Genomic DNA, 20,854 nt, shown 5'->3' with positions numbered 1-20,854 from the left:
AAAAAAAAAAAATACATATATTTATTTAAAATTTATAAAATAAAATATATGTTATTCATTTAAATATATTTTTCTTTTTTTTTAATATTTTTTCATAATAAAAAATTCAAAATTATTAAAAGAAAAAAAAAAAAAAAACAGAAAAATTCAGGGATTAAATGATTTTTAATTATTTTAAGTTACAGTTGGGAGTTAATATAAAATAAGAGGAAAACATATAAATACATAAAATATTTTTATGTTTCCTAAAAAGAATAAAGAATTATTAAACAGCATACGTTATAAGTTTCATCTTATAAATTTTTTTATTCTTCCATTTTTAAAATGTAGAATTCTTTATTCCTTAAATTATTGTAGCTTTAAAATATATCCTTTTTAACTAATTATCCACTTTTATCACCTTAAATATATAAAAAAAAAAATTTTATTTTTTAAATTATAGTATATATCAAATTAAAAATATATTTTGGTAAATATATAAGTTAAAAAAAAATATACTTATTTTGATGATTATTGAATTAATTTTTTATGATAATTTTTCATAAAAAATGCATCTATATATTAACACAGATATCATTTTATATGTTTTTTTTTCTTTTTTTCATTTGTTATTTTTCGTTTTGATGGATTTTCCATTGTTATTTCCAAATGCAAAATTTTCAGACTATATTTTATCATTTATATAAATATGAATCTGTTATATAATTAAAAAATAAAATTTAATTATATTTTATTTAAACTTAAATTACTTTTAGTTTGTAAAATACTTTATTAAAAATCAGTGTTTATCTGAAACTTTATTTTTTTTCCCTATTTTTAATTATAATCATTATTTTAATTAAATATTAGCTTAAATTAGGTACATAAAATTATTCTTTTTTTCAATAAAAAATTTAATAATTATTGTAACCCAAATTGTTTTAATATATAAACTAAAAATTGAGGTAATTATATTATTTTCTAATGTAATTTTTTTTTTTATAAATAGATTAAAAGAATAAAAGACAATTTTCTTATAAATAGTTTACTTTTTTTTTGTTTTTTTTTTTTTTTTTAATTTATATATGAGAGAAATATGCATGATTTAATTAATACTGTTAAATAAATTTTTTTTTTTTTTTTTTTGGTTTTATCAATATTCAAAGGATGTCTATTTTTTTTAAAAAATAGCAATGGATACAAAATGTAAAAAATTAAAAGAGTATTAGTACATATGGCGAATAAAAGAATTTTAAAGAAGAAACTTTTGTCTGATAACCATTATGGAATCTTTGAAGTTAAATTCAGGTTAAAAATATATTACATTATTATAAATACTTTTTCTTAAATATACAACCGTAGTTAAATAATTGTCTATTCGTTTTTATATGAAGTGAATTAGTGGAAAGTAGAGTTTATTTATACATTTTATTTTTTCTTTACAATATATATTAATGGCAAAAAAGAGTTAAGCATGCAATAATTTTTTTTTTTGAAAATAAGCGTTTAAATAAATGGATCAAATGTTTTATGTGCTTTATATTTATTAACAAAAAAAAAAAAAAAATGATTAAGAAAGAAAATAGAAATCATATTTATTTTAAAATTCTTTTATTTCTCCATACATTTATTAATTGTGTTGCATGGTTGTAATTTCCACATATATATTTTTTTTTCTCTTATTTATAAGTAAAATTAAAATAATATGTATTAGATTAAATAACTATATATATATATATATATACCTTTTTTTTTTTTTGTGTGGACAAAGATAGAACAAGATATAATTAAATATACAACATAATTTTTTATTATTTTTTTTATTAATATAATTTTATTTATTTGTTTTATATATGTATTTAAATATATATGATATATCATACTAAACTATTTTTAATGTATAATAATTTAAAATGTGTTTGTGTAGATTAGTTAGAAAGTTTGTGTCCCTTATAATTTTAATGGTAATGCTATTTTTAGTTGCAGGTATTTTATTTACATATTATATTATTAAAAATATAAAAACTAGTGATATATTTTCATATGTTATTAACACACATACGTATGAAGTACTAAATAAATATAAGCATATTCATGACCCTTCAGTTGGAAAGGAAATAAAAATAGATCCAAAAATTGAAACGTCATCTGAAAAAGTTCACCCATTTACCCAGGGTTTTTTTTTTTCAGATAAAAACAGATTAATTGAGTCAGTAGGATTATATAAATCAAGTTTTTTAAGGGAATTCGATTTAGTTTCAGGTAACACAATACGATATACAAATTTTGGTCCCCAATATTTTGGAGAAGGAAGCGCTTTCATCATTGAACCATCGACATATAAAAAATTGATATTGAATCTAACTTATAAAGAAAAAACAATATTTGTTTTTGATTATGAATCTTTAGAATTGTATCATACATTTACATTTGATTTAGATGGTTATGGTTTAACTTCTAATGTAGATACATTACAATCTGTTGATGCATTAAGAAAAGACAATTTTGTTTTAAATCAGAAATTATGGGCTACTACGGGGGATGAATATTTATATGAACTTCAAATTCCAGATGACTTTAAAAATTCAGAAAAAATATACGTATCAAAGAAAACAAAAATTACTTGTGGAGGTTTTATTATTGATCGAACTAATGAACTAGAATATTATGCATATTCAAAAACTATTTTTGCAAATATATTTTTAACTAACTTAATAGTTGAAATAAATTCTGAAACAGGAAAATGTGTCAAACTAATTAACTTAGATGGATTAATTAAAAAATGCGATAATTATGTATGAATTTTTTTGTATTGATATATGCCTATAATATATTTTACATATTTTTATACTACATTTTTTTAACTTATTTTCTCGAAATATATATATATATATATATATATATATATATATTTAAATATTTGAATATATTTTTATTTTTTTTAGGAACATATTGATGAAAATATAGATGATGTATTAAACGGTATAGCGATAAGCCCTCAAAGCAAAAATGAAGAGACTCCAGTATTATTTGTAACTGGTAAAAATTGGTCTAATATTTTTGAAATAACAATTAAAAGAAAAATTGACGAACTAGCACATAAAGTGTTGTTAAGAGGGAAGTTTAAATTAAATTTACAATAATTATATGATATCAAATATATTATTTTAATTACATTTTTTTTTTTTTTTTTATTTTTTAAATACAACATACATAACTTTTTATTTATTAAACATTTTATTTTCTTTTGTTTTTTTTAAGTATTATGTAATGGCATTATTTTAATCCAATTAATTTTATACTTATATAAAAATATCATAATAATTAAATTTATATATTTCATTGTTATTAAAATTTTTTACTTTTTATTTTTTTTTTTTTAAAAACTTTTTAGTTGATTTATATTTTTAATAAATAAAAATTAAAAGCTCCTTAAATCTTATTAAAAAAAAAAAAAAAAAAAAAGAAATATATATATACCTACGCATATACTAGTTTAAAATTTTTTTGAAAAATTTGTACAAATTAAGCAGAATTGTATTAGAATTATTCTAAAAAGGTAAGTAAATATGAAAATGAAGATTTTAAAAGTACTGAAAAAAAAAAAAAAAAATATATCTTATAGTTCTTATTTATTATTGAAATATTATTGGCTTATCTACAATATGAACTACACCATTGTGACATTTCATATTAGGTCTGATAATTTTTGATTCGTTTAAATAAATTGAATGATCACAATTTTTAAATTCCCCTTTTATTTTTACTATTAAATCATTATTCATTAAGTTAGTGATTTTTTCTGGTGCTTCTCTTTTTTCATTATATATTAACCACTGTAGAAAAAAAGTATAAATGAATAAAAAATAAAATGTAGTTGAAAATTTGGGGCATATAATTTTGAAAAGGATGAGGATATATATTTACATTGAAAATTAAAATTAATTCTGTAAAATTCCTATTATTTATATCAATAAATTATAAATATAAAATATAAAAATTATTTTACTAATAATAATATTACTTCCAAAATTAATATAATATGGAAGCATAAATATAACCATTTCACAACCAAAAATGTAAAAATGATTATATAAAATTATAAATAAATATTATATAGAAATATTTAAAAGCTTATGTATATTTTTTCTTTTGATTAATATATAATATACATACGTATTTAAAAGGTATCTATTAATATATATATATATATATATGTTTTAAAAAAAGTAATTTAAATAAAATGTGTATTAAAAATTTTATACTAACAGGCTGGTATGATGATCCATATAAATCTCTATATAGCCAAAAATCTTTTGTAAAATGATTTAAAACAAATTCAGATAATTTATTATCATCCTTATATAATTTATTTAAACATTCTGAATTAATTAACTTTAATGCTTCATTTGATGGTAAAAATCCTGTGAATGGTCCCTCTAAAGATAATTCATGGATTAATGATACGCCAACTGACAAACAATATAAAAAAAAAAAAAATGTAATAAAATGATTAAATATAAAAAAATATGAAAATATTATGTTAAAGAAGTATAAATTAGCACCATTTGGATGGTTTAAAAAATTAGAGAAAAATTTCAATTCCTTATGTGAAAATATTAAATTAACAATTGTCCTTTTAATAGGTTTATGTTCAAAACACCAATAAACTTTTCTATTAATACTTTCTGGATCATTAGTTACTTTTTGTGGTTTTCGTAATCCACCACTACGAGTATATAGTCTTTTAATAATTAAATTATAACCACTATTTTTCATCTTGTTTATATATATATATTAATCTTAAGAAAAGATTTTTATCTCATTTGAATAATCATTTTTTAATTACTCCTAAAAAAGAAAAGACAAAATAACTATTAAATTTATAATATTGTCTTATTGTATTAGAGTTTTACAATAAAAATTAACTAATGCACATATGTGATACTTCTACTAAAAAAAATACTTATTATTTTATTAATTAGTAGTTTTAATTTTTTTTTTTTTTTTTTTATAAGAAAAATAAAGAACCTTTTATTATGTATTCATTTTTATTTTTAAATTGTGTGAATATTTTACTCCTTAAAAATATCTTGTTTACGTAATTTTTCGAGTATGTTTGTATATCTTATATAAATAAAAACTTTATAATTATTTATACATATTAAAAATAATTTATATAATATTTTTTAAGTGATCATATTTCATTCTTATAAATTTTATTCTTTAAAAACTTTTAATTTTATATATATAAATATATATATATTTTTTTTTTTTTATTAATGTTAAACTTTTAATTTTTTTAATAGAATATATATTGTAATTTTAAGGAAAAAATTAGTTTATAAAATTTGTCACATAAAATATTTTTATTATTAAAGAAAAAAAGAATTTGAAGTGTAAATTTTTCAGAATTTTTTTTATTCACATACTCATTTGAATAATATTTAAAAATGAGAAATTTAACTTAAAAGTTTATTATATTTTAAATTTTATATTGTTATACTTTAAAATATTAATTATTTAAAATAAATATTTAAAAAGGAATAGATATATATATATTTATATATATATTTTTTTTTTTTTATGGCATAAAAATATACATTTTAACTGCAGAGTTTTATCATTAAATTTATATTTACAAAATCATTTTTTTTTTTGTTTTTTTTTTATTTTTTTTAAAATAATATTTTAATTATTCACATATAAAAAAAAGTGAAATTATATTTCAATTTAATTTTATGTATTATTTAAAAAAAGGAAAAATGGAAAATATGTCTGTTATTATTAAAAAAAATGATATAAATAACTTAAATTCCTATAAAGAAGAAAAAAATTATAATAATAATAATATGAGAATTAATGATGCAAATATCAATAACGATTTATTTTACCCTTTTTACCAAAAATTTAATCAGATTTTTGAATTCATAAAAGATACTAAAGAAAATAAAAATGATTTAGAAGATGAAATTGACGAAAATTTAATAAAAACGTTATATAATTTGTGTCATGAATTTATAAATTATATAAAAAACATAAATAATTTTGGAAATTTGAATTTAAATGAAAATGATCAAGAATTGATAATTGAGTCGTATGAAAAATTTGTTCGTCAATGTAAAGAATATAATGATAAGCCTAAAGTAAAACAATTAGAAAATGAAATTTCTAATTTGTTAGATTTATTATTTAATAATACATCAGGTAATAAAAATAATTTAAAAAAAACAAAAGATAATTTTATGATGTAAAAATTATAATTTATAATTTTAAAAACAATTTATTTTTTTAATAGAAGCTGTTAACACTTTGTTTTCCGCTGATTCCTTTTTTGTTGATCATGTAGAGAATTTAAAATTAAGGTAGGAAATTTAAGATAGAAACTTATTCTCTTATTAAATATACATAAATGAAATTTTTTTTTTTTTTCCATTATATAAAATTTTCAATATGTAAATGTTTCCTATTATAATTATATTCCCTTTTTAAGGTTAAATGAAAGAAATCAAAAAATTGAGTTTGAGAAAGAAAGATTAAAAAAATTAGAATTAGAAGAAAAAGTGGAGGAATTTGATGAAACATTTGAAGAAAATAAAAAAAAAGTAAATAAAATATATAACTCATTATTATTCTTTTGAAAATATTTTTTATAAAAATTTATTATGTTCTCATTATTTTCTTTTTTTATATTTATATTATATAATAATATTAAACAAAAAAAATTATAATTATTTTTAACCTTATTTACTTTAAAGAATAATGAAATGGATGAAACTATTAGTAAAATTAAAAAGGAAATCAACAAGGTATATATATGAAATAATAAAATAAATGATTAAATATATAAAATTTATTTTAATATTCCTTTTTTTTTTTTTTTAATTTTTAGTTAAACGAAAAAATAGAAAAATACGATAATTACATGAAAAAGAAAAGAAAAGAAATAGATATAGATTTTTCTGATGCATTAGACGGCAAAGAAAGAATTAAAATATTAGAGGAAAGGTACAAAAAAAAAAATTTTAATTTATTCAAAATAAATATTATGTATATTTATTTTTTTAATTATCTATTTTTTTTTTTTTTTTTTTTTTTTTCAGCATAAAAACTATAGAAAGAAACATGAAAACTACCCAATTGTCACCATTAAAAATAATAGAAAAAACACCATATTATATTATTTTTGAATTTACGGTAATTATGTCAAAATGTTTTTTTATTTTTATTTATTCTTTTTATTAACTTTTAACTTTCGTTATTTTTAGACACCAAGAAATATAATGCAATTTAGAATAAATAATTATGAATCAGAAAATGTTCAAGTAGAAGTTAATCCATATGACCAAAATATTTTATCATATATAAATGAAAATATAAAAAAATGTAAAGATATTTCAGAAGTAACATATTTAATTAAAGAGGTAATTTTATTTTAATTAACTTATATTCTTTTTTACTATAATTCTTTTTTTTCATGTAACAATTCTCTATTTCGTTATATTTAATAACGATTTATATGATTGGTTATTATCACTTGCTCAATAGTTTTATTCTATAATTTTATTAATATTTATATTTTTTTATTTTTTTTATTTTTATTTATAGGCCATTTACTTAAATTTCCTAGACATATGAATTCCCTTTTTGTACATTGAAATATTTTTAATTAGAATCATGAATCATTTTAATTTTGTGGAACCATTTTTTTTCATATCCTTTTGTTTTTTTTTTTTTTAATTAATAAATTTATTTTTATATTTCACTTTATGTAAATACATTTTAAATTTTTTTTTTTTTTTTTTCAAAATATTTATTATTTGTAACTAAAAAATAGAATATAATAAATTATAACCAAAAAAAAGGAACCTTCATATATATATATATTTATTTTTTTTTTTTTTTGAGATATGCATTGAAGTGCGTAACAGTTAATCAATTTAATATTATTTTTATAACTATTTTTTTATGTTGTATATTTAATTTTTGATATTTATTTTTTTGCTGTTTGAACTTTTTAAAATAATAGATTGTAAATATAATCTGAATCAAATTCCTAAAAAATATTATAATAAAAGTAATATTAGAAATATAAATGCTTTAATAATAGTAATTTATGAATATATTGGAGAATTCAATTTTATATTATTAATAAGAATTATATATGAAACGTTATTTTTAAAACCAATACATGTAGATAATTTTTAATATTTAATTTTTTTTCAAAATATATATAGAAAGACATAACTACTTTATATACCATTTTATAAACAAAAAAAAGATGTTAATTTTTTAAAATTTGCAAAATATTTATATTTTTTTTTTTTTTGTATATAATTTTATATTAGTAGCAAAATAAAAAATAAAATTCATATATATCATGTTAATATTTAACACTTATAAAATAGTCGCTTGACAAAATCTAAAAGAAATTAAACCAATTATAATGTTAAAAATAAAAACTACTTTATTACTAGAAATAATAATAATGTAAATAACTGAAAAATATCTTATAATATTATTGTAATAAAAATACTTTTTTTTATATTAAAATAATCTCAGTATGCTTTTTAAGAACATTTATATATTTATATAAATTTTTTTTTTTATGTTATTTTCAATATACAAGTTTTCCAGTTTTCGTCTTTTTTTTCTTTAGGTATAAAAATATACTAAATTATATCCATTTTTTTATACACTTAAGTATTTCATATTAATATTTAACAATACAAAATATTCGATGAAATATGTTTATAATTTATATTAAAAGGAAAATATTTTTCTCCATAAATTCTTTTTATGTGATTTTAGTAGTCTTCATATAGAAAAAGTTATTTAATTAATCAGCAATTTGTATTTAAAACAAAAAAAAGTGTACTAATATAGCATAAAAAATATCAAAACATAAAAGTATTAATGAGAATTAAAGTTCTAAATAAATAAAATTATATTCTCTTTTTTTCATATATTTATAAAATTTTTAATTTCATTAATTGCAGTTATGCCTCTTACACACCCAAAAATAGAGAAAATTTTATAAGATTAAAATATTTATTTTGTTATTACGATTTATCTTATGTGAACAGAATAACAAATTAAAATATATTTATATATATATGTTTAATTAATTATAAAATATCTTAAATAGGCATATAAATTTTAAAATATAAAAAAAAAAAAAAAAAAAAAATTCACTTATTTTTAAATATTGGAGAATTTTTTCACAAAAAAAAAAAAAAAAAAAAAAACATGCGATAAAATTTAAAAAATTATATAAAAAGTGTAAAAGTAAAATATAAATTCATTAGTTAAAATTTTTTTAAATAAATTATAAAAATATTAAGTTATATAAAAATTAAAATATATATATAAAACAATTTTTTAAGAAATATAAAAAATAATTATATTTTTGCTTCCAAGAATATGATGTAGTTTCATTAAATATTGAATAATTAGAATGTTAAATTATTATATATGACTATTTAATAAAAAAAAAAAAAGTTTAGAGATAGACAGAATATTTAAAAATAAATATTATATTTAGTTAGGACATATTAAAATATTTATATACTTAATACATTATAGTATTAGTGAAAAGAATTTTAAAAATATAAGGAAAAAAAAAAAAATAAAAAAAAAAAAAAAAAGCTAATATATAATTTTTAAGAAGAAAAGAATTATCACGTGATTAAATAATGACGGAAAATACTTCAGTAAGAAGAAGATATGAAAAAAGTTTTACGGAAAGACCTGGTTTCACAGAAGATGAAATTGAAGAAATAAGAGAAGCTTTTAATTTATTAGATACTGATGGAACTGGTATATAAATAATATATTATTTATGATATAATTTATTATTCTTATTCATATTCTTATTCTTCTTCTTATTATTATTTTATTTTTTTTTTTATTATCTATGTTTTTCATTGTTTCATAAGTTTTTTTTTTATAATTTATTAATATTTTTATTTCTAATTTTATTTATTTTTTTTTTTTTTTTAATATTAAAGGTACAATAGATCCCAAAGAAATAAAATGTGCTATGCAAAGTTTAGGTTTAGATGTAAAAAATCCAATGATATTTAGAATGATAGCAGATTTAGAAAAAGACGGTTATTCAACAATTGATTTTGAAGAGTTTATGGAAGTTATAACATCAAAATTAGTAATATTTTTTTATTATTTTAAATTTTTTTTTTTTTCTTTTTTTGTTTAATCTGCTTTTGAAATAAAATTTATCGTAAACTGTTTTTTTTAAAATAATTTTTTTTTTTTTATCTTATTTAAATAGGGAAATAAAGACACTAGAGAAGGTATTCAAAGAATATTTAATTTATTTGATGATGATAAAACAGGCACCATTTCATTAAAAAATTTAAAAAGAGTTGCAAAAGAATTAGGAGAAACATTGACTGATGAAGAATTAAGAGACATGATAGATCGTGCTGATTCTAAAGGTGAAGGAGAAATTTCTTTTGAAGACTTTTATACAATAATGACAAAAAAAAATTTTTTGTAAAAGTATTATTTTAATTATATAACAAAAAAAAAAAAAAAAAAAAATTCAGTTTTTTATGTGCATATATATATATATATATATATATTCTTTTAAAATCCTTAACATTTTTTTTTTGATAAACTTTATTTATTTCAAATAATTTCAGATTAATTTTTGTTTTATTATTGTTATATGCAGAAATTGTATAATTTATAGATTTATTTGATTATAAGTCATACTTATAATATGATAGTATCTATATACATTTTGTGGCAGTTGTAATTACTACATTAATGAATGGAACTTATTTATTGTATCACTATTTACTACATTATAAGTTAATATTATATATATATATATATTCAATTAAATTATATAAGCCGCATAAATGTATAAGGGATACCAGTAATTACAATTTTTTTCTTTTTTTAGTAATTTATTTTTATGTTTGTATTTTTGCATATTTACAAATATATATAGATATAAATATACTTTTTAAAGAAAAAATACAATAACGAAAGCACTTTTGTAAGGTATTCAGTATATTGAATATTCTACATTCTTATATAAATATTTTTCATTATATAAATTTTTCTAAATTTTCTTATTTTCTATTTTCATTAAAAATGAAATATTCCATTATTTTATTTTTCTTTTTTTTTTTTTAAATAAAATTTTTTGATAATTTAAAAAAACATATTTTACATGTATTAAGAATTTCGTGAAATATTAACATAAAAAATTGAATAATAAAAGAAAGAAAAAGCTAATGACATATATAAATATAAACATATAGTTTGTAATTATATAAATCTTATGAATTATAAAAAAAAAAAAAAAAAAAATCAATGTTTAAAAGAAATATAAAATATATTTTTAACATTACATATTCAATTTATTAAATGCTGATTAGTAAATTTATGCTTTATAGATGTAAACAATTTTTTGATTTGTTCTTTCGGATAAATATGAGAATCATCAGAAAAAGTGGAATATATAATATTATTAAATTCTAATAAATTTCTATATAAATCTTCAACAATATTTAATGAAAATTCTTTGTTATTGAAAATATATTTAAATAAATATAAAGTATCTATGATTACATTTCTCAAATTTATAATTATGTAAATATTAATATCATTTATAATTTTTTTTTCTATTTTCATTATTATTTCTACTAGTGTATTAATTACTTCATTTACTTTTTTACCATTTACTTTTATTACATTAACTAAGTTATCCATGATTTGATCCTCATTTTTTGTTTTATCTATATGATAAAGTTCTTTTTTCTTAAAGAAATTAATGTATTCAAAAAAGTGTATTTTCATAAAATCATTTATATCTGCCACTTGAACAAATAAATGAAAGTGTTTGTTATGAATTTTCTCATAATCTTTTACTAATGTATGATTTATCAAACTAGTTGAAATTCTTTTATAAAAATATTCTCCTTTCAATGAATATATATTAACTATATCATCTAAAAGAGATTTATTAACCATATAAAGAAAATAACATGAAAATTTTCTTTCTTCATTATTAACACTTGCTTTAATTTTAGTATTATAATCTTCTTTGTGTAAACTAAAAATATTAAAGCTTATTATTTTTTCTATAATATTAAATTTTATATATTTTGATATGTCTTTAAAAAAGAATGAATAATAATCTAAATATTCTGAATCATTTAAATTATTTAATTCCCCATTGGATTTTTGTAAATTTATCCATTCTGATGGGATTATATTTTCATGAATTTGTATATATGAGTTAATTAGATTTTTATGAAATATATAATCATTATATATATTATTTTTTTGTGCTTTTGCCCTGTAACGTTCAAAATATAAAGCAAATTTTATCGAATTTTCTATGTCATTCATGGAATAAAACTTTTTGAAAAGCATATAGGCTATTTTTGTTTTAAAAATATATTCATATCTGAAATCATTAAATAAATAGGAATTATTAAAAAATTTTTCTAAAATAATATAATCATTATAAGAATGTATAATTTTGTCAAATAATACATTAAATAATAATATAGGCATTTGAAACATAACATATAAATTGTTTTTTATGTGATTTAAAAAAGCACATGCTATTTCAATTTCATTATAAGTCATTAAGTGAGATATATTCTTTAATTGAATATTTAAATAATATAACAAATTTTTATCACAAAGTTTCTTTAAAATATTAATTTTCTCATTTTTTGAATTCATAGAATTTACTTCCAAATTATCAACACTTTTTTTCACATTATTATCTGTTTCATTCAAATTTGAAAAATTATTTGTTTTCTTCTTATCATTCACATTTTCTACTTTATCCATTGTAAAATAGTTATAATGCTTTAACATTGCTAATAAATTAATATACAAATACTCATATTTTTCCATTTTAAAAATTTTATATTTTTTTAATACATTTAAAATATTATTTTTTAACATTAGTTCTAATAGGATACATTCACAAACACTTAGCTTTTTTATTTTTATATGAGAAGGTAATTGAAATTTACTTTTTCTACTTTTCACTTTTGCAAAATATATGTACTTTTCTTTTATATTTATATTCAATGGTTCATCTTTGTAATTATTATCTAATACATCAGATATATCACTACTATTAGAATTTAAAACATTTATTAAACTATTTTCTTTTAAATGAATTTCATCTTCATCTGTTTTTTTCTTTTTATCTTTATTTTTTGGTTGTTCATCTTCATCCTCTTCTTCTTCTTCTTCCTCTTCTTCTTCTTCTTCTTCCTCTTCTTCTTCTTCTTCTTCTTCCTCTTCTTCCTCTTCTTCTTCTTCTTCATCCTCTTCTTCCTCTTCTTCTTCTTTTTCTTCTTCTTCTTCTTTATTTTCATGTTCATCAATATTCTTATACTCATTTTCCTTTTTTTCTTCAAGTTCATCTTCATCTTTTTTATTCCCTATATTTCCATCATATCTTCGTTTTTTATCTTTATTATTATTTTTGTATATATCACAACTTACATTACTATAATAAGAAAAATCATTTTTAGATTGTTCTATTATTTTTTTCTTACGTTTTAAATTTGTTATAACTGATTTATAATTTGAATATGGTGTATAATAATCATTATGAAAACTTGGAGATGAATATAAAGAGAATACATTGATTTTTGTGTTTTTTTTTTTTTTTCTCTTTTTACTTTTTTCTTGATTAAATTTTTGCTTTAAATCTGAATATTTATAATTAAAAGATTTATTATTTTTATATAAATCCATATAATAATTTATGTAACAAGGATAAATTTTATTAGTATACATAAAATTCTGAAAATTTTTTTTTATATCACCACTATTTTTTTGATACCAAAAATGATAAATGTTAAATGCGTCAAATAAGGAAAGTTTCACATTTTTTAACACATTTATGTTTTCTGTTGATAAAAACAAAACACTTTCATAAATACAACAATTTTTATCTAAAGATTTTAATAATTTTTTTGATAATTCATGTATTTGCTCAAATAAGGTGAAATTATATGTTTCATCAAATTCATTTTTAATTTTAATTAATTTGTTGCAAAATTTGTTTATTTTTTCATTATGTGGATAAAATAAAATAACTTTTTCTGCCCAATAATTCAAATGAAAATTCAAAGCACATAATAATAAATTTTGTTTTAAATCTTGTATATCTAACATATCTTTATCTAAATCTACTTCAATGTTATCAAAAGAAATTTTTTTGTTATATTCAACTATTCTATCAATAGTTTTTTTGTAAGTAAAAATATTTTCCTTTCTTGCATTTTTTATATCGTTCAAACTACTTTTTTCGTGTATTAAATATTCATGCATAAGTATTTTTTCATCATCATCTAATATATCTTCTCTTTGTCTTTTCATAACTCTAATTTTATTCATTTCATTTTCCTGATATGTTTTCTCCTTTTGATTTATATTTATCATGTTTTCGTTGATATGATTTTTTAAATTACAGTTCACTTGTAACATAGTACTTTTCTCTGTTTCTATTTTGTTACTTTCTAGATTTTTTAAATTTAAGTTATTATTAATAGAACTCTCCTTCATTTTTTCTATATTTACATTTTTCTTCGTGCAATTGAAATCTTCGATTGGATTTTGTTTTAAATTAAAATCATTATTTTTAAGATTATTGATTTTATTATTATTAAAACATTTATCATCATTACTTAAAATTGTATTATATATATCTTTATGTGTTTCATCATTTGCATTTAAAACATTTATTCCAGTTAAATTAGTATCCTTAGTTGTTAAGCTTTTTTCATTCATTAACTCATTTTTTTTATTTTCGCTAAAAGTGTCATTATTTATATCATTACTAGATAAACTGTTAAATTTTAATGTGTTTAATATATTTTTAGCATCATTTAATGCATTACCAATTCTACTTTTTTTAAAAAATATATTTTCATCGTTATTCATATTTTTATCATTAGATTGAATATTATTATCATTTAAATTTTTTGTATTTAATTCTTTTAAATCACTTTTTTCATTTAATTTTGATTCTTTGTCAAATAATATTGTTTCTGAGTTAACAATTTTGTCTTTCTTTTCATCATTAATAAAGGCATTATCCACTTCATCAATATCAAAATTTCTCCTTCGTTTTCTATTTTTTACATCATCATAATTTATATTATCTCTTGTCTTATTTTCATCTAAGTCTTTCATATTTAAAGTAACATTATTATTGTTATTCATTGCAAATAAACTTTCATCAGATTTAGAAATATAATTTTCTTTTTCTTCTTTATTAAGACCAAAAATTGATGTTTTATTTTTTTCTTCCTCTTTGTTATTAAGACCAAAAATTGATGTTTTATTATCCTTTTCTTTTTCTTCTTTATTAAAACCAAAAATTGATGTTTTATTATCCTTTTCTTTTTCTTCTTTATTAAGACCAAAAATTGATGTTTTATTATCCTTTTCTTCTTTATTATTATTAAGACCAAAAATTGATGTTTTATTTTTTTCTTCCTCTTTATTATTAACACCAAAAATTGATGTTTTATTTTTCTCTTCCTCTTTATTATTAACACCAAAAATTGATGTTTTATTTTTCTCTTCCTCTTTATTATTAAAACCAAAAATTGATGTTTTATTATCCTTTTCTTTTTCTTCTTTATTAAGACCAAAAATTGATGTTTTATTTTTCTCTTCCTCTTTATTATTAAGACCAAAAATTGATGTTTTATTTTTTTCTTCCTCTTTATTATTAAAACCAAAAATTGATGTTTTATTATCCTTTTCTTTTTCTTCTTTATTAAGACCAAAAATTGATGTTTTATTTTTTTCTTCCTCTTTATTATTAATACCAAAAATTGATGTTTTATTTTTTTCTTCCTCTTTATTATTAAGACCAAAAATTGATGTTTTACTTTTATCTTTTTCATCATCTTTTATCTTTTTAACATTTGTTTCAGAGTCATTCTGATGTATATTATTAAATCCTTTAAAAGTATTTTTATCATCTTTTGATAATGAATCACCATTTTGTTCTAATTTGTTGTTTTTGAGTTTATAATTAGGAGAATCTTTATCTATATTCATTAAGAGAGTTTTTGTATCTATTCTTGTATTACTTTTTTTTTGATCTTTTTCAACAAATCCAAATATATTCTTTGTTTTAAGTTCACAATTATTATCTTTTTCTTTCTCTTTAATTTTTTCTTTCTCTGTTTCTTCTTTAAATGTTTTACCAAGAAATAAATTGTTTTTTATATTATTATTTTCAGAATTGTTAGATAATATATTTTTTTCGTTATCATTATTTTTGTTCTTTTGGCATCCTAACAAATTATTGTTAGATCCAAATATTATTTTGCTATCATTTGTATTTTGTTGTTTATTATTTGTATTAAAATTGTCATTTTTATTTAAATTGAATAAAGTCATAGTATTATTATTCGATGGATTAAAATTAAAAAGAGATGAGCTATTAGTGTTATTTGCACTTATAATATTTTTTGAAGTGGTTGCCAATGATGAATCTACATTATGGGAATCATTTGAATTATTGTTATTTGAAAATAATGATAGCATATTATTTTTAATTGTTTTTTTTTTTCTTTCTTCTAATGTTAATTTTTTTACAGGAATACTTAAATTTTGTGATTTATTAATTTCACCTTTATTAATGTCATTTCCATTAAAAAAAATATTATTTCCAAAATGACTATTATTGTTATTGCTACTATTATTTGTTATTGTACCAAAAATACTTTGATTTGTACTTTTTAACATATTACAATTTTGATTAAATATATTTTTATTTGTATTACCAGATATATTATTATTTGATGGTGTACTGAATATAGTATTATTTGTAGAAGATATGTTATTATTATTATTATTATTTTGTCCGAATATTACTTTAAGTGGTTTATCTTGACTATTTAATAAATTATCTTTACTTATATATGAAGAACTAAATATATTATTCTCTTGATTTAGAGTATTAGAAGATAAAAGAGTATTTTTTGTTCTTCTAGAAAATAAAGGTTTTTTATTAACGCTAAATTTTGGTCCATTATCATTAGAAAACTTTAAGTCTTTAAATAATTCTTTTGAACCATTTTCATTATTAAAAAGGGTAGCAAGTTGGTTTTCATTTTGTGCTTTGTTTAGAGGGTTAAAAGATTGAGTTGTTGAATTAACTTGAGATAAATTATTGCTCATATTATTATTTAAATTATTCGATAAATTATTGTTATTTGTATTTAATATATTATTATTATTATAATTGCTTGTTGATTTACTAAATGGACTTTGTTGCATTCCATTCATTTGATTCCCAAAAATATTTACATGACCTGAACTGTTTTTGCTAAAAATTGAATCATCTGTTTTGCTATTTGAAAAAATATTTGGTTTTGAAGTATTCACATTATTATCAAAAATTGATTTGGAATTTAATGAAATGCTAGAATTATTCATATTACTATTTATTCTATTTCCTGATAATAATGAAAAAGGTGTTTCCTCTTTATTTTTTGGACTAAAAATTGAAGTAGTAGTATTTGATTGAGAAGCATTTAATAAATCTTTATTTTTATCTAAACTGTTTATTTGCTTATTTTCAAAAATACTATTTTTCTGACTATTATTAAGAGAGTAAATATTTTTATCATTGTTACTAGCATTTCCAAATAACGTATTAAAACCAGTTTTATTAAAGCCAAAAAAATTATTATTAGATGCATTTACATTTGATATATTTAAACTAGTGTTATTTTTCAACCCGAAAATGCTTACATTTTTATTCTGTGAATTGTCTAATAAATTAAGGTTAGAATTAGCACTATTCTCTAAATTATTATTTAAGTTATTCTTAACATTAAAAATATTTGCTGGAGAAACATTATTTGTCTTGTTCATTGATAAGTTAAAATTGTTCATATTTTGTGCATTTAAATCATTAGAAAACCCTGCTCTATAATTTGGTATTAAGTTATTATTTGACTGATTATTATTTAATGTATTTCCAAATAAAGAACTAGAATTAATATTTTTTTTAAATAAACTATTTTCTGTATTTTTATTATTAAATATATTATTGTTCTGATCAAATCCTTTAAATGAAGAATTAAAATTATTTAATGAGGAATTATTAGCATTTTTCATATTTGTCATAGTATTATTAAAAAAGGAATTAGTAGAACTCTGAAAATTACTAAAATTATTTATTTTATTCAAATTTTCAATATTTTGCTTATTTTTTTTCTCTAAATCAGCTAAATCAGAAAATCCTCCTCCTGTTTGCTTAAATCTATTTTTAACAAATGGATAATCTAAAACACCATTTTCAAAATAATGACTACTACTAGTATTATGATACTGGACATTTTTTTTTCTTTTTTTTTTAGCATGAGAAATATTAAAAACTTTGGGATGCAAATTAATAAAAACTTCTAAATGTTCGTTTATCTTACTTATTGCTTTTTTAACGTCTAATTTACTGTTCATATAATTTAGAAACCAAATGAAAATATTATAATGAGAATATTCCTGCGAATACCAATATTTATGTATAATAAAATTGGTTATATGATAGAAAATTTCTAAATTATTAAATTTTTTCTTTTCATTATATAATATATTTTTAAATTCTATTATATAATAATTTTTATGAAAATTCAAATCTTCCTTTTCTTTTTTAATTTCTTCTTTATTTTTAACGTTTTCTATTTCTTCTTTATGTGTTTCATCATCATCATCAATATTGTTAGAATAAACAGCTGATGTTAATGATCTTTTTTTGGATTCTTTGTTCTGTTTTGACGTCATGTCATAACAACTTTCTATCTTTCTTTTTTCTTCATTTTCTTCTAAGCTTTTAAGTTTTTTTATATTCGTATTTTTTTTATTTTGAAAATAGTCAAATAATAAGCAGATAGTTATTAATATTTTTTGATAATATAAGTTCTCGCAGTCTAGTTTCCTTTCTATTAAATATTGCAGCTTAGTTAAAACCTCTTCTATATTATAATCTGAAGATTCTTTATCTGAATTTTTATCTTTGTTATTATTTACATATAATCTCTCATTATATAAACATATTTTATATAAATGAATATACCACTTTTTTTTAAATTCTTTCTCATCATTTTCAAAATTTAAAATGGACGTAAAATAATTTAATAAATTATTTTTATTATCAGCTGCCACTAAACATCTTGGTTTATTTTTTTTTGGAGTAGAAAAAATTTGTTCATAAATAATCTCTTTATCAATTGTTTTTTCTTTTCTGTTTTCAGCCTTTTCATAGTTTTTTCTCTTCCTACTGTGTAAAATCATATCGTTCAATATTTTGATTCAAAAAATTTGTTAAGGAGATTTTTTCTTAAACATAATTTTTTCTTTTATTATTTTTCAAAAAAAAAAAAAAAAAAAAAATTTAATAAAATTTGTATCTTATCTTTTCTATTTTGATTCGTTTATTAAATGTAATAAATATAAATATACAATAATATATACAAATATAAAAATAGCTTTAAATAGTATAAAATATAATGTATTTTTATTGATAATATAAAATTCATATAGTTTAAATATACGCATATATAAACAAAATAGCTTGTAGATATGAACAAATTGAAAAATTTTAATTTTTTCAAAATATTTCTTTTTTTTTAAAGCTCTCCATTTAGTTTTTCCTTTTTTACTGATAATAAAATTTATTGTTTTTATGATGTCAAATTTTTATATTTTTTTTTTTTAATATGTATATAATTTTAATAATTTTAACGAATAAATTGAAGTTTCATGATTATGTTTTATTTTTAAGTATACATATATATATAAATATATTCTGTTTTAATAATGAAAAAATATTTTGAAAATCTCTATTATTTAAAATAAAAAAAATTCTTGTAAAAAAATAAAATGTTTATATTTATTTATGCGTACCATCAACATACAAATGTATTTCATAAAACAAAGCATGAATGCAATTTTATATTTTTCTTTTCATAAATATTTTATACACACTTAAAATATATTAAGTTTTTTTGTATAAGAATTATATTTATTATTTTCTTTATTTTTATATATTGAAATAAAAAAAAAAAAAAAAAATATACGCATAACAATAAAAACAAACGGATGTATTTCTTTAAAAAAAGAGATTTTTTTTCTGTAATTTAAAAAAAATTTATTAAAAAAATTTAAAGTACGCTTCTTATTTGAAAATTAATATTTTTTTATTTTTTCTTTTATAAAAATCATTTGTATATATATGTACTTAGATGAACAAAGAAAAAAGAAAATAAAAAAAAAAAAATTGGTTCAGATTATAAATATAAGGTTTATAAATATTTATTACATAGGAATATTTATTTTACTTTATTTCATAGTAGTAAGCATAATTTTTCGATTTTTTTTTTTTTTTAATTTTTAATATTAGCCATAAAAAGAGAAAAATTATGTATCAAGTTATTTTGAATAATTTTTTTCTCTTTTATCTTAAATACAAGTTTTCATTACTTCTGAAAAAATAAAATTTCAGATATATTAATTTGTGAGCTCATTTTAATTCCATTTACCTTTCTTAAAAAATTATTTTTCTTTGAACATATATAAAGAGAAAAATGATAAATTTCATACAATTAAAATATAATAGCTCATAAATTTTTCCATATTCATGTGTTTATTAAATTCTAAGGAATTGATAATTTATAAGAATAATTTAAAAAAAAAAAAAACCTACGATTACAAGAAAAAACAAAATATTTAAATTACTAAAAAGATTCATTGATTATATTAAAGTTTTCATAATAAAAGGTTGTAGCGTAAAAAACAAGGATATAAAGATTGTTTTTATCTATTCTCTAATTTTTCA

At 17.5% G+C, this 20,854-nt stretch overlaps 5 protein-coding genes across 5 annotated transcripts; 3 read left to right on the top strand and 2 right to left on the bottom strand.

Moving 5' to 3' along the window:
• Positions 1-1,892: 1,892 nt before the first annotated feature.
• Positions 1,893-3,122, top strand: PGAL8A_00206100 (glutaminyl-peptide cyclotransferase, putative; the record flags this gene model as incomplete). Its single annotated transcript, XM_028670759.1, has 2 exons — positions 1,893-2,774; positions 2,925-3,122. The coding sequence occupies 2 exons, from the start codon at positions 1,893-1,895 to the stop codon at positions 3,120-3,122; spliced, it is 1,080 nt and encodes a 359-aa protein (XP_028527479.1).
• Positions 3,123-3,614: 492 nt separating this feature from the next.
• On the bottom strand, positions 3,615-4,758 carry HDP (heme detoxification protein, putative; the record flags this gene model as incomplete). Its single annotated transcript, XM_028670758.1, has 3 exons — positions 3,615-3,815; positions 4,249-4,451; positions 4,545-4,758. The coding sequence occupies 3 exons, from the start codon at positions 4,756-4,758 to the stop codon at positions 3,615-3,617; spliced, it is 618 nt and encodes a 205-aa protein (XP_028527478.1).
• Positions 4,759-5,720: 962 nt separating this feature from the next.
• On the top strand, positions 5,721-7,617 carry PGAL8A_00205900 (conserved Plasmodium protein, unknown function; the record flags this gene model as incomplete). Its single annotated transcript, XM_028670757.1, has 8 exons — positions 5,721-6,186; positions 6,278-6,344; positions 6,473-6,584; positions 6,738-6,788; positions 6,872-6,987; positions 7,083-7,176; positions 7,248-7,403; positions 7,588-7,617. 8 exons carry the CDS (start codon positions 5,721-5,723, stop codon positions 7,615-7,617), a joined length of 1,092 nt encoding a protein of 363 aa, XP_028527477.1.
• A 2,057-nt stretch (positions 7,618-9,674) lies between these two features.
• Positions 9,675-10,498, top strand: CEN2 (centrin-2, putative; the record flags this gene model as incomplete). Its single annotated transcript, XM_028670756.1, has 3 exons — positions 9,675-9,798; positions 9,990-10,144; positions 10,271-10,498. 3 exons carry the CDS (start codon positions 9,675-9,677, stop codon positions 10,496-10,498), a joined length of 507 nt encoding a protein of 168 aa, XP_028527476.1.
• An 869-nt stretch (positions 10,499-11,367) lies between these two features.
• Positions 11,368-19,311, bottom strand: PGAL8A_00205700 (conserved Plasmodium protein, unknown function; the record flags this gene model as incomplete). The annotated part of the gene is made up of 1 exon (XM_028670753.1): positions 11,368-19,311. The coding sequence occupies one exon, from the start codon at positions 19,309-19,311 to the stop codon at positions 11,368-11,370; it is 7,944 nt and encodes a 2,647-aa protein (XP_028527475.1).
• Between the last annotated feature and the right edge of the window lie 1,543 nt (positions 19,312-20,854).

Source organism: Plasmodium gallinaceum (genome assembly GCF_900005855.1).
Source record: "Plasmodium gallinaceum strain 8A genome assembly, contig: PGAL8A_v1_76, whole genome shotgun sequence".
Taxonomy (NCBI): Eukaryota; Apicomplexa; class Aconoidasida; order Haemosporida; family Plasmodiidae; genus Plasmodium; species Plasmodium gallinaceum.
The sequence above is the reverse complement of the archived record's forward strand: the minus strand, read 5'-3'. Positions and strand labels throughout refer to the sequence as shown.